This window comes from Antennarius striatus, chromosome 14, assembly GCF_040054535.1.
Source record: "Antennarius striatus isolate MH-2024 chromosome 14, ASM4005453v1, whole genome shotgun sequence".
Classification (NCBI taxonomy): domain Eukaryota; kingdom Metazoa; phylum Chordata; class Actinopteri; order Lophiiformes; family Antennariidae; genus Antennarius; species Antennarius striatus.
The window spans coordinates 19,640,084-19,654,877 of NC_090789.1; the positions used below are offsets into that span (position 1 = coordinate 19,640,084).

The 14,794-nt window shown below is 47.0% G+C and overlaps 1 protein-coding gene across 3 annotated transcripts; it reads right to left on the bottom strand.

The window, feature by feature from the left end:
* Positions 1-7,289: 7,289 nt before the first annotated feature.
* LOC137607265 (tRNA selenocysteine 1-associated protein 1-like) lies at positions 7,290-14,745 on the bottom strand. Of its 3 annotated transcripts, none has more exons than XM_068332909.1 (9): positions 14,599-14,745; positions 12,301-12,398; positions 12,123-12,222; positions 11,979-12,028; positions 11,561-11,692; positions 9,547-9,663; positions 9,261-9,468; positions 9,157-9,187; positions 7,292-7,688 (listed from the first exon to the last, which is right to left on the bottom strand). In XM_068332909.1, exons 1-9 carry the CDS (start codon positions 14,620-14,622, stop codon positions 7,528-7,530), a joined length of 921 nt encoding a protein of 306 aa, XP_068189010.1. In that variant the 5' UTR covers positions 14,623-14,745; the 3' UTR covers positions 7,292-7,527. The 3 variants fall into 3 exon arrangements, with proteins under 3 accessions (XP_068189011.1, XP_068189010.1, XP_068189009.1); XM_068332908.1 differs by having other exon boundaries at positions 12,123-12,237; XM_068332910.1 differs by lacking the exon at positions 11,561-11,692 and having other exon boundaries at positions 7,290-7,688; positions 12,123-12,237.
* Between the last annotated feature and the right edge of the window lie 49 nt (positions 14,746-14,794).

Here is a 14,794-nt window from a genome sequence, read left to right on the forward strand (position 1 = left end):
TGTTACAGTTTTCAGTGGACTAAGAGGGGTCTGGGGTTCTCAGGCCCTTAGTCTTTTATTATTGGACTTTGACTGCAGGTTTCCCAACAACCCGGGTAGACATCCGTGGGGGGGTTAGGGATGGTTAAGGTTGTTTTACTCTGATTTTGCCTCCCTGTGGTGTGTGTGGCAGGAGGCGTGGCAGGTTTTCCTCTCGCTCCCTGAGATCCAGCGGACGAGGCTAACATCGAATCAAACGTAGCCTGGTCCTGTCTCAGCTCCCAGGCCTCCACTCCCCACCAGAACCGTCCTTCTGCCTTCTTCTTTCATCACATATTCTTAAAGTTCAAACCTGTGTTTGTCTCTGCCCCCGTTGCCCCAGAACTCAAACCCCCCTGTAACAACTAGGCCTCCATCAGTGGGGGACGATCCCATTGGGGCAGAAGTTGTTGCCTAAAATGCTCAAACATATTTAGTGAATAAAGTGTGTGTGCCCTGAAAGAAGAACCAGACTAACAAACATGGACCTTTATCTTGAGCACTGAAACCACTGACAGTATATTTGGTGGTTTTATCATCCATATTTAACTGCCTTCAAATCTGCCAAAAGAGTGGCAAAAAGCCTCCAAGTGAGGTGACAGAGAAGCAGAAGTCTGAACAGACCTGCACTGCCTTCCTGGTGAGGAATGTGGACGATTGTGCTCCTGTTGGGTCGATGGCATTTATGTCACTGAGAGCCAAAAGCCAGAAAGCAAAGTTTGAGGTGGAGCCAGAGACCATTAGAGGCTAATGAAAGTGTTTCAGAGAAACATGCAGAGGAAACACCTAACGGACGGATACTGAAGTTAAATTCACCTTGTTCCCAAACCACAACTCCTTTGCTAGTTCCCAAACAGCAAACCTTTTGGGAACTCACTATCTGCAAAGAGGACATAATGAACCATGTTATACAACAGGATACGGTGATCCTTCACATAGTAGTGACACAATGACACAAACGTTAGCCGTCACACGGGACCCCCACCCCGTTGATTCAGAAAACAGAACAGATTTGGACAGGAAATCTTCAGCAGCGTCAGCATTAATGCAAATGTTGTGTCAGTCTGTCGGCGTGAGGAGAGCTGATCTCCATTCACACACTCACCTACGTATGGGTGGGGGGGTGGGTGGGGGGGCGGAGATAAAATCAGACTGGGGAGTGCTTTACACTTTTTAATGGCTGCATCTGAGACTGTTGAGCCTTCCTTTGACAGTTTCCAACTTTTCTTGCTGAAGCAGAAAGGACATTTCAGCCTACGTGGATTATGTTCTGAGTGCATTCTTCACTAGTGGTGCAGAACACACTAGAACACACTAGAACACACTAGAACACACTAGAACACACTAGTGGTGTTCACTACAATATTGCACAAATTAGGAGAATACTAATACCTGCAGCCTACGATCATTTTTGTAGTGAACTTCACAGACAAAAACCTGAATCCATCAACAAATGAAGCCTGGGTTAAACCTGTTCTATTTTTATTTATTTTCCATCCATCTTCCTACCGCGTCATCCGCTGTGGGGGGTCACAGGGGGCTGGAGCCTATCCCAGCTGGCTTAGAGCATGGGGCGGGGGAAACTCCGGGTGCAACGCCAGTGCAGCATGGAGCTACAGAAAGACACACAACCACGCACACACCCCTACAGTCAAGTCGGGACCTGAAGTTCAAGTGTCTGGGGGGGGGGGGTGGAGAACCCGGACAGAACCCACGCAGACACGGGGAGAACATGCAAACTCCACACAGAGCGGGACTTGAACCCAGAACCGCCTTGCTGTGCGGCGACAGTGCGACCCACTGCACCACCGCGCCGCCCTGAACTCATTTTATTTGTTTTAGTTATTGATCTGATCGGGACCACAGACAGCTTAAAGATCATTTTCATCGGTAGTTCCAGAGCAAATGCAGAAATACGGTAGGTTTATGAAAATTCAACTATCAAAGTAAGTTAAAACAACATAAATCAACCCCCCCACCCCAACACACCCATAAAAAGAGATCCATGGATCCACAAACAAGAACAGGACACGTCAAGAACGGATCAACTCACCACCATAACGATGCACACATATAATCACACTAACCCCCCCTGACCAGCAGCAGCTCTCGTGATCACAACTCCAACACTGACTCCTCTGACTGTCCTCCAGCCAGGTTAGGTTCAGGTTAAACTGAGTCAGACTCAATAGAGTCAGGTTAGGTTCAGGTTAAACTGAGTCAGACTCAATAGAGTCAGGTTAGGTTCAGGTTAAACTGAGTCAGACTCAATAGAGTCAGGTTAGGTTCAGGTTAAACTGAGTCAGACTCAATAGAGTCAGGTTAGGTTCAGGTTAAACTGAGTCAGACTCAATAGAGTCAGGTTAGGTTCAGGTTAAACTGAGTCAGACTCTAGAATAGAGTCAGGTTAGGTTCAGTTTAAACTGAGTCAGACTCAATAGAGTCAGGTTAGGTTCAGGTTAAACTGAGTCAGACTCAATAGAGTCAGGTTAGGTTCAGGTTAAACTGAGTCAGACTCTAGAATAAAGTCAGGTTAGGTTCAGTTTAAACTGATGTAGAGTCAGACTCAATAGAGTCAGGTTAGGTTTGGGTTAAACTGAGTCAGACTCTACAATAGGTAACGGCAGCGAGTTCCACATCCAGGAATCTTTAACTGAGAAACAGTTTGAGTTAAACTTCACATGGGGGGGGGTCTCCTCTGGAAGTGGCTCCAGTAGTTCTAACACTTGTTTCATCACAGGATTTTACAAAAGCTTTCAGGGGTGAGGTTAGGGTTAGGGGTTAGGGGTTAGGGGTAGGGTTAGGGTTAGCGGTTAGGGGTTAGGGTTAGGGGTTAGGGGTTAAGGGTTAGGGGTTAGGGGTTAGGGTTAGGGTTAGGGTTAGCGGTTAGGGGTTAGGGTTAGGGGTTAGGGTTAGGGTTAGCGGTTAGGGTTAGGGGTTAGGGTTAGCGGTTAGGGGTTAGGGTTAGGGTTAGGGTTAGGGTTAGCGGTTAGGGGTTAGGGTTAGGGTTAGGGGTTAGGGTTAGGCCAGATCTCATGGACTAAACCTACATTAGAAAACAAAATGATCAAATGTCAGCATCATCTGTGCTCATCTCCTACATTTGTTTAAATTCATGTGTTCATTTCCTGCCGCTGTGTCCAGTGTTTTAATCAGGATCGCTTCGCTTTTTAAAAGATAAATCCCTCCAACACGACACCCAACAACTTGTTCGAGACCAGTTCACAGAGGACGACAACCCCCCCCCCAGGTGATCCGGTTCCTGACGGTGAGGAGCCTTCCCTCCTGTGGGGTCCTTCATCTCAGGAGCTGCTGTGATGTTCAGTGCTGACCCCCCCCCCCCCCCCCCCCCCCCACAGCCAGGACCTGATCCTGATTCTGTGTCTGGATCCTTACTGATGTCAGACATCAGACCCTCACAGAATTCACTGAACGGCCTCACCAGGTGTTCCTCCTCCTGGGGGGTCCTGGTGAACCCCAGGGATCAGCAACCAATCACAGTCCAGCAACACGTTTCATTATCATTGTGATTATTTTGTTCTTTGTTCTGAATGTGACGTGAATTCCTTTCCTATGAGGTCACAACTGACCAATGACAGTTCAGGAACGCTGCGCAGCGCGCGAGACCGTTACCGGTTCCGTTACCGGTACCGGTAACGGAACCGGTAACGGAACCGGTAACGTGTCCCGGTCCCACCGGAGACACAACTTAGGCTGCAGGAAGAGAGCCCCCACCCCACCACACACACACACACACACACACACACACACACACACACACACACACACACACACACACACACACACACACAGACACACACACACACACACACACACACACACACACACACACACACACACACACACACACACACAGACACACACACACACACACACACACACAGTCCAGACGAACACGTCTACACTCCATTCATGCCCGATCCGGACGCGGGACTAACGCGGGACTAACGCGGGACTAACGCGGGACTAACGCGGGACTAACGCGGGACTAACGCGGGACTAACGCGGGACTAACGCGGGACTAACGCGGGACTAACGCGGGACTAACGCGGGACTAACGCGGGACTAACGCGGGACTAACGCGGGACTAACGCGGGACTAACGCGGGACTAACGCGTCTCACCTGATCCGGATCCGCGGAGCCGCCTGGGATCGAGTCTCCGGTCTGAGCTGCTGCTTCCCGTCTGACAACACACACACACACACACACGCACACACACTCACAAACACGCACGCACACACACACTCACAAACACACACACACACACGCACGCACACACACTCACAAACACACGCGCGCACACACACACACGCACACACACACACTCACAAACACACACGCACACACACACACGCACACACACACACACACACACACACGTGTCCCGTCCCACCGAGCTGCTCGTCGGTCCCTCCTCCAGGAGACTCTAGAAACTCACCTTTTTCCTCTGATCCTGCAGCAACTTCTCCATCAGCCACACACACACACACACACACACACACACACACACACACACACACACACACACACACACACTGGAGTGTGTGTAGAGTCGATGGGTTGATCACCGGCGGACCGGCGTGACGTGAGACACCGAAATAAAAACATTCCGGTACCATCAGCAAACTGAACACAGAACATTTACCCCACTGGGCCGCAGGGGGGCGCTGCTGCTGCAGCTACAAGGTTTTGGTTCTATTCCTCTCCCTGTGGAGTGTGTGTGTTCTCTAGTAATGTCTGTAGTAATAACTGTAGTAATATCTGTAGTAATATCTGTAGCAATGTCTGTAGTAATATCTTTAGTAATGTCTGTAGTAATAACTGTAGTAATATCTGTAGTAATATCTGTAGCAATGTCTGTAGTAATATCTTTAGTAATGTCTGTAGTAATATCTGTAGTAATATCTATAGTAATATCTGTAGTAATATCTATAGTAATATCTGTAGTAATATCTTTAGTAATATCTATAGTAATATCTGTAGTAATATCTGTAGTACTATCTGTAGTAATATCTGTAGTAATGTCTGTAGTAATATCTGTAGTAATGTCTGTAGTAATATCTGTAGTAATGTCTGTAGTAATATCTGTAGTAATATCTATAGTAATATCTATAGTAATATCTGTAGTAATATCTTTGGTAATAACTATAGTAATATCTGTAGTAATATCTTTAGTACTATCTGTAGTAATATCTGTTGTAATACCTGTAGTAATATCTGTAGTAATATCTATAGTAATATCTGTAGTAATATCTTTAGTAATATCTGTAGTAATGTCTGTAGTAATATCTGTAGTAATGTCTGTAGTAATATCTGTAGTAATTTCTGTAGTAATATCTGTAGTAATGTCTGTAGTAATATCTATAGTAATATCTGTAGTAATATCTATAGTAATATCTATAGTAATATCTGTAGTAATATCTTTAGTAATAACTATAGTAATATCTGTAGTAATATCTTTAGTACTATCTGTAGTAATATCTGTAGTAATGTCTGTAGTAATATCTGTAGTAATGTCTAGTAATGTCTGTAGTAATATCTGTAGTAATGTCTGTTGTAATATCTGTAGTAATATCTGTTGTACTATCTGTAGTAATGTCTGTAGTAATATCTGTTGTAATATCTGTAGTAATATCTTTACTAATATATGTAGTAATGTCTGTAGTAATATCTGTAGTAATATATTTAGTAATATATGTAGTAATGTCTGTAGTAATATCATTAGTAATATCTGTAGTAATGTCTGTAGTAATATCTTTAGTAATATCTGTAGTAATGTCTGTAGTAATGTCTGTAGCACCAAGATAACGCTACTGCTGAAGGGAGTCCTTTTGTTAGGAAGGACCCCTTTTCTGGAGAAGGACCTCATCTTGTGTGGAAGGTGACTGGACTCAGGTCTACACTTTACCACGATCTAAAGTATCCCATCATTCCCCCCAGTGACCACAGCGAGTTGGTGATGGTCCAGGATCAAACCTTGAGGGAACTCAGAGTCATTTGATTTTGGGTAATTAGTAGCTGCAAAGAATATCTCAATGTAATACACATACAGTACATGTGACGTACTGGAGGCTCCCATGTCGAACCTGCGTATGTCTGGTCAACTCAACGAATGCTTTGGTGTCTCCGCTTATTTCAGGCACTGCCACACTGAACGCTTCAACCCATTGGTCGTCCAGGCTACGAAGAATTTAAGGGGTACAGACTCATTTTCACAGGCAGTCATTTCTAAACGTCTGAGACCTGATACCTTCATCAGTCCCTTAAGGTGCTGTATCAAAAAAAGACTGAACAGTTCTGAAGTCTATAGAAAAGGTAGCACACGAACACGTCTGCAGGGCAGAAAAGGCTTGTTCCACGCTGGAACGAATGAATGGAGTCATCATCATCAAGGAGGTCTTTCTGCTGGAACATTAGCTTAAAACCATAGAAGGCAGTGGAGGTGGGGTTTGTCCAGCTAGGCTTTCAAGTAGGGGATCAAACACTGGCAAGGAAACCAGGCTAGTCTCCAAACTCTGAAATGATGAACAGCCCATTCACAAAGTACGTGTCTTTGTAGATGTTTTTGTAGAAGCCAATGATTGGTCATCAGTTTCAGAGTACTATCTCATCAGCTGAAGGAACTCAGCAGTGGGTGTTCCTGTCACCTAGACTGTATCCTGGCTATCTGTCAGTAGGGGGTACTCCAGATGCTTCATTTCAACCACTCACACCACCTCATGGTCAACATCCATCGGGATTAGTCTGATGGACCGAGATAAACACAAGTCACTGTTTTCATCAGCAAGTGGAGCTCGACAAAGAATGCCCAAATATGGCCAGGCTGTGTAAGTGTAAGGAAACAGTCATGGATACCACCAGAGGTCAACCTAGACCACAGTACCATATCGGATGACACCCCCCCTCTGAAGTCTCTTTTTAAAGTAGATACACACAAATCAGTTTGGTACAGACTAACGCCTGACAAACAGATCAAACGCTTTGCATTGAGGTCAGGTCATACATGTGACCCTGTTGAATGACTCAATTGATTAGACAGTCTTCATACAAAACAGTCTGCTGGCCCCCTACCTGAGCATGTGGACACTGGTAAACCTCCAGAACACACCCCACAGAACAAGACGACTTAGGGTTTCGTGGCCTCAAACACACCATCCCCAGGCATGCTGGGAAACCCAATCTTGATCCCCACATGACACAATGAATACAGATGAATATAGAACTCTGTCATCCATTATTTATAACACATAAAATGCCATTCATTTTTATTTTAGTTCAAAAAAAGTTTTACCTTTCGTGTAACATTTTTGAACTATGAAGAAAGGCTGTAAATTTGTGGATGATGCAATCAAAAATACACAATTTTTTTCAATAGGTTTATACACAAAAACAACTCATCCTGGTTTAGTTATTGTACACGGAGTAATATTGGCTGTCAAGGGAACAACAGACACGTAAAAACCCTGGAATGAGTGAAGACGCTCGTCTCAGCAGTAGATGGGCTCCGGGAGGCTGGAGGTCAGGTACTCCTGTTCCGTCACCATGTCGGCCAGCTGCCAGTGACACTCGTTCAGAGCGTCATACAGTTCCTCACTGAGCTCCATGAACTTCTTGTTGGTCTCCACCACGTCCAATTCCAGACCGGGATCTGCAGCACCAACACACACATCTGGTCAAAGAGCTGCACAGCAGGAGGCAGGATAGAACCACACGGCTCAAGAAGCTCCAAGAACAGGAGCAGTTTAAAAAGTTCAATGGTTCAAAAGTCCTGACCTGCTATCAACACGTTTGAATCAGACAATCTAGACAGTAAGTCTGTGTTCAGTCCCTCCGTTCAGACTGGACACAGGTGTAAACACAGGTGATAAAATAAACGCTGCTCTGGTCTGCTGGTGACCAGAGGCCTTCACCACCATGAAAACATTCAGGTTGTGGAACAGCCAGCCCAACTAACAGTACAGACTGTCCCTGTCCCAGTACAGACTGCCCCTGTCCCAGTACAGACTGCCCCTGTCCCAGTACAGACTGTCCCTGTCCCAGTACAGACTGCCCCTGTCCCAGTACAGACTGCCCCTGTCCCAGTACAGACTGTCCCTGTCCCAGTACAGACTACCCCTGTCCCAGTACAGACTGTCCCTGTCCCAGTACAGACTACCCCTGTCCCAGTACAGACTGTCCCAGTACAGACTGTCCCAGTACAGACTACCCCTGTCCCAGTACAGACTGTCCCTGTCCCAGTACAGACTACCCCTGTCCCAGTACAGACTGTCCCAGTACAGACTATCCCTGTCCCAGTACAGACTCTCCCTGTCCCAGTAGACTGCCCATGTCCCAGTACAGACTGTGCCTGTCCCAGTACAGACTGCCCATGTCCCAGTACAGACTGTGCCTGTCCCAGTACAGACTACCCCTGTCCCAGTACAGACTACCCCTGTCCCAGTACAGACTGCCCCTGTCCCAGTACAGACTACCCCTGTCCCAGTAAAGACTACCCCTGTCCCAGTACAGACTGCCCGTCCCAGTACAGACTACCCCTGTCCCAGTACAGATTGTCCCAGTACAGACTACCCCTGTCCCAGTACAGACTGTCCCTGTCCCAGTACAGACTACCCCTGTCCCAGTACAGACTGTCCCAGTACAGACTATCCCTGTCCCAGTACAGACTCTCCCTGTCCCAGTAGACTGCCCCTGTCCCAGTACAGACTGTCCCTGTCCCAGCACAGACTGTCCCTGTCCCTGTACAGACTGTCCCTGTCCCAGCACAGACTGTCCCTGTCCCAGTACAGACTGTCCCTGTCCCAGCACAGACTGTCCCTGTCCCAGTACAGACTGTCCCTGTCCCTGTACAGACTGTCCCTGCTGGAGTTTCCTTTGGTTTAAACACACACCTGTGAATAATCAACAGCCTGAAAACCCCCCAGTATATGTTGATCTGACACACCTCAATCGCCCCATGAACTGTAGACAGTCCACATCCTGTTTGAAGGGGCGCTTCCTGTTGCTGTCATTACCAAATTCTAGAAACCCGAATGAACGATGAAACCTGAATGCACCGCTCCAAATACTCCGTCTTCATCACTGAGGGAAGATCGGTAGTTCTGGATACTCACACGTACCTTCAAGTCCATCGTCCTGAAGTTCAGTGTCCTGAAAAGAATCCACATGTTACAACGATGTTTGTGCTCAGGTGTGTGACGGCCGGTGAGACACCAGCGCCTACCTGTGTGGCGGCAGCGCCGTACTGTGAGTAGTCATACTGGGGGTAGCTGTAGCCGTACGCTCCAGACTGGTCGTAGTTCCAGGACGAGTAGTACCCGGCGTAGGCCTGCTGCTGGTACTGGCTGTACTGGTCGTAGCTAGTGGCGTACCCTGAGCTGGACTGGGACGGGTCGCCCTCCAGCTGCTTCTGCTGCGGCTTATTCCTCAAACTTTAGGAGAAGAGAGACGCTTCACGTCAAACATCATGACGCGTTTCTAACAAAGGCCTGAGGTCTTTGAGGACTCACTTGCTGGCAGCCAGGCTGAGCCTCAGCGGCTTGCTGCCCAGCCCCACCGACCCCTGACACTCGTCTAATGCCCGCTTCTGCAGCCGCTCATCTGGGAACTGAACGAAGCCACAGCCCCTGCAGGGAGAAACAGACTGTCGGGTCAATCCCCTGAAACACGCGTGTTTGATGTTAGTCTGGTCTGAACATGAACAGTCTGGGTTTCAGCCTCCGTCACTCCCCCTGGCCCCTGTTTGTGGTCTAAATGGGGCCAGAATGTTCACAGGAAGGTTAGCTAGTGTTCATGTCAGACTTATCACAATCAGACACGTGATCAGATTTTGGCTACAGGCTGACCAGCTGATGTCAGCTGGGCTGGTTTGGAGGTTTGCATGAAGCCAGTGTTCATGTTCAACAGACTTTACTGAATCAGAATTATCTGAAGCCCCCCCCCCCCCCCCCCCAACCAAACCAAACAGAGAGCCCTGGTTCATAAAAACCTTTTAACACTCACATAGTTCACTTTAAAAACCCACCTCACACGGGGAGCCATTACGCTGATGGCGTCCAGTGAACATATGGACAGGGCTAGCCTGCTACCCCTGTTAGCTAGCCTGCTACCCCTATTAGCTAGCCTGCTACCCCTATTAGCTAGCCTGCTACCCCTATTAGCTAGCCTGCTACCCCTATTAGCTAGCCTGCTACCCCTATTAGCTAGCCTGCTACCCTGTGTGAAGCTTCAGACGCTCTAAACAACATCAAGCCGTGGCACAGACACAGGAAAGCACCTTTAGAGTCTTGACCACACCCCCACCAGTTCAAACAGCCAATGACTTCCACCAGGGCAGTGGGATTAACAGAGCTGTTGAATTCATTGGTTTGGAGGACCTTAAATGGTAACAGGTCCTCCACTAAACTGGATGTGAGTGGATCCTGCTCCACTGCCCCACAGAGGTCATGTCTGTTCCTCTGACCTCACTGGTCAAAGCAAATCCACACTGCAGTCACTGCTGACGGCGGTCTTCATCTCTGATTTCATCTGACTAGCACAGACAAACACACTGGATTTAAACTGTTTCCTGTCATTGTAATGTCTGTACATCCTGATGTACTAAAGGCCCAGAGTCACAAATACGCTTGTTACACGGGTCTTTTTAAATACTTCAAATACATTTTAGTAACTAGAACCAAGGCAGTCAGAGACTGCAACATCACGCGACTCACCCTTATCTACTTCCAGGGTAGGTCAGCTTAGGTCAGGGTACCCTGAAAGTAGTATCTGACTAGTGCATAGCTTTGTCCTTTCAGGGTAGGTCAAAGCAATGCACTAGCTTTGACCATAGATCAAAGCTAGTGCATAGGTAGATCAAAGCACCAGCTTTGATTAATGGTCTTACACTGATCTTCTCGTCTTTCTATCTTATCCGGTTCCTGAGTGTACAAATGTTGAACTTTGATCCTGACGTAGTTTTCTCAAGGTCAAGGTCATCCTCTCATCTTCGTCCCCTTTGCTGCCTGAGTCATGTGCTTTTTGTTTCATCTGTCTGAACGGTTGTGAAGATATTTGGTGGACGGACGGACAGACGGACGGACGGACGGACACTGACAATTACAGTACATCACCGCTTTGAAGCGGGAAGTGATGAACAAGTACGTCTTTATGCTGCTTAGGAAGTAAATGAATATGATCACATGTGGGGTTCATAAACTACATCTCTTTAAGGATATATTATGAGCCAAAAGGAGCACAGACGTTCATTCACATATCAGCACGTTGTTACGTTGCTAAGATAGAAAGACGAGGGAGAAGGCCAGTGTGAGTAAGACCATAGATCAAAGCCGGTGCTTTGATCTATGGTATTACTCACACTGGCCTTCTCAATACGCACTAGTCAGGTACTACTTTCAGGGTACCCTGACCTACCCTGGAAGTAGGTCAGGGTACCCACAAAGTAAGTCAGGGTAGGTCGCAGGGTGTTGCGTTCTCTGATTGCCTTGGTTCTAGTTTCCCTTGTGCTGACTTGTAAATACTCACTTTGAGTTTCCCATGCTGTCCAGCACCACTTTTCCACCACGACAGGAAGGGTAGCGGTTGTAAAAGAACTCATACAGCATCCCATCATCCACCTCTGGTGTCAAGTCTCCCACAAACAGAGAATACATCTGACTAAAACGAGGAGAAGGACAGGACTTATTGACCACGTCAGCAAGGGCATTGAAACGGTAACACGCTGGACTTCTGTTGGGCCTTTAGTCAGTCAGGATTAGTCAGAATTCACACGTTCACACATTCACACCATGAAGGTATGGTCTGCTCACCAGCAGCAGCAACCATTCACACACCAGTGGAACAGCCACTGGGGGTAATTTGAGGTTCAGTAGGAGGCTGTGGGGTGGGTGACTGACCAACCTACAGACGACCCACAGCCGCCCACAGACTCACGCAGACTCACCCAGGTTCTTGTTTCCCAAAGGTGGCTCGATTTAACTTGAATCTTGTGGGCTGTGGACGACAGACAGGAAAAGGGATTTTGCAGGATTCTTGATCAACTGAGACAAAAACAAGGAGTGACAGTGAATGATCAATGTCTTCATACTGGACTGGCTCCTGGTAATGATTTTCCATTGACTTTGCGTAGACATCTCTCAGCTGTGGCTTCATCGGTCATCTCCACGAAGCAGTACCCCAGAGCACCCCTGGGTGATGGCAAACTATTTGAAGTCAGAACAGATCATCAGGAAGAAGAACAGATGCTCTGCAGAGTCAGGTCTTACCCCGTCATCTTGTTGCGTATGATCCGCACGTTCATCACCTGCTCCCCCATGGTGGAAAACGCTCTGGTGATGAACTTCTCATCCATGTAGGTCTCAAGCTGCAGAACCAGAATCAGAAAAGAGATCAGGAACTTTGATATCCCCACCGGTTAACATGTTAACATTAATGTCAGGGCTGTTAACTGTTAACTCTGTTAAATATAACTGTCAACCCTGTTAACTCTAACTGTCCTGGAAGGAGAGGAATGAAGGTTAGCCGCAGTAAGACAGAGTACATGTGTGTGAATGAGAGGGACCCAAGTGGAAGAGTGAGGTTACAGGGAGAAGAGATCAAGAAGGTGGAGGATTTGAAGTACTTAGGGTCAACAGTCCAGAGCAATGGAGAGTGTGGAAAAGAGGTGAAGAAGCGTGTCCAGGCAGGATGGAACGGGTGGAGGAAAGTGTCAGGTGTGATGTGTGATAGAAGAGTTTCAGCTAAAATGAAAGGAAAGGTGTACAAAACTGTGGTGAGACCAGCGATGTTGTTTGGTCTAGAGACAGTGTCCCTGAGGAAAAGACAGGAGACAGAGCTGGAGGTAGCAGAGATGAAGATGCTGAGGTTCTCTCTGGGAGTGACCAGGATGGATAGGATCAGGAATGAGTACATCAGAGGGACAGCACATGTTAGAGGTTCTGGAGATAAAGTCAGAGAGGCCAGACTGAGATGGTTTGGACATGTCCAGAGGAGAGACAGTGAATATATTGCTGGGCCTGTGCTAGCCATTAGCCACTTCGCCATAGGCGAAGTAAATTCCACATTGGCTACAATGTTTGTAGACTGTGTAGCCACAATGGCGTTCTTATTTTTACAGAAAAAAGGCTAAAACTTAAAACTTTGTCGCTCGCTAGTGGCGCTCGCTATTTCCGCATGCCAACGGAATTTAGCTGAAGCATGCTGACGGAAATAGCCGAAGTGACCCGAACGCTCCCGATCATTAAATATGCACTCGGGTCATGACCTCCTCTCGTCCAGTGAAAAACAAAATATAGTTTTTTTACAAGTTGAACCCGTTAATTGGTGTAAGACAAGGTGAGGACCATCGATCAAAAGAATCCAGTGTTTTCTAGTAGAGTTTGTGTTAAAGTCCTCATTAATAAACAAATGGTGAATGCTGAGAGGGGGGGAGAGACAGACCGATCAGGTCAATGAAAGATATTATCAATACTTGTTTGTAGTCTTAGACTTTTGTTCCCTCTGACCAGCAGGAATAACCAGCGATGATGTAAATGTGTTTTCACCTCGCTTGATGTTTTATATGTCTTTTTAAATTGAAATGAAAAATCATGTTATTGAATTAAAAAAAACAAACTAAACTAAACTATGACATACCAATGGTGTTGGTGGTGGTCAAAGTTAAAATGTCTCCTAGTCTCAGTAAACTACCAGTAAACACTGAGTAATATTTAGTCTGACTGTATCTTCAGAGTGAATGAAGTTTTCAATGGTTGAATCTCACATTCATTCCTGCATAAAGTAGGACAGAAATAAAGAGTTCAGCTCCAGCTGCTGGCTTTAGTGGGTTTTTGGAGGGAAACTGAACACAAGATTTTGCCCTCAGAATGCAGGAAAACAACCCCGTTTTCTAAAACATTTCCCGGGGGTGTCCCCCCTCACGTCCCCCCCGCGACGAGCGTCGGTCGTCCGCGCACTGCGACACAGAACGTGGCTTTTTGTGGTTCACTCAATTCTTTTCCACTGAGCCACAGAGGCTAAGACACACCGGCTCCTGGTGCAGGACCAGCAGTGGTGGAAGGATGCTGAGTTGTGAACTGCCAGGCAGGAGGTCTGGAGGAGGACCAGAGAGGAGGTTTATGGATGTAATGAAAGAGGACATGAAGGTAGTTGGTGTGAGAGAAGAGGATGAGAAGACAGGGTTAGATGGAGGACACTGATTGGCTGTGGAGACCCTGAAGGGACAAGCTGAAAGGAGAAGATCAGTGCTGTTCCTGTGTTCTACATGAAGTGTGTGTTGTGTTCTACATGAAGTGTGTGTTGTGTTCTACATGAAGTGTGTGTTGTGTTCTACATGAAGTGTGTGTTGTGTTCTACATGAAGTGTGTGTTGTGTTCTACATGAAGTGTGTGTTGTGTTCTACATGAAGTGTGTGTTGTGTTCTACATGAAGTGTGTGTTGTGTTCTACATGAAGTGTGTGTGTGTGTGTGTTTTAGTGCTGGTTCTAGATTAGTCGTGCTAAGGCTAGCTAACGCTAGCTTAGCCGCAGCATTAGACCGTGTTCCAGGAATTAGACGGTACTCACGTTGCCCATCCACAAGGTGCTCATGATGGATCCAAACGTTCCAGACAAACGTTTCCCGAGTGAACGATTAACTAATCAAGGAGAACTTTGGGAGTCGCTCATGCTAACCAGCGCGGCACCGAGAGAATAGACTCACTCACTGCGTCCTTACGTCATCAACAAAGACGAGCTACGCCCTACGTCACAACCCGGAAAT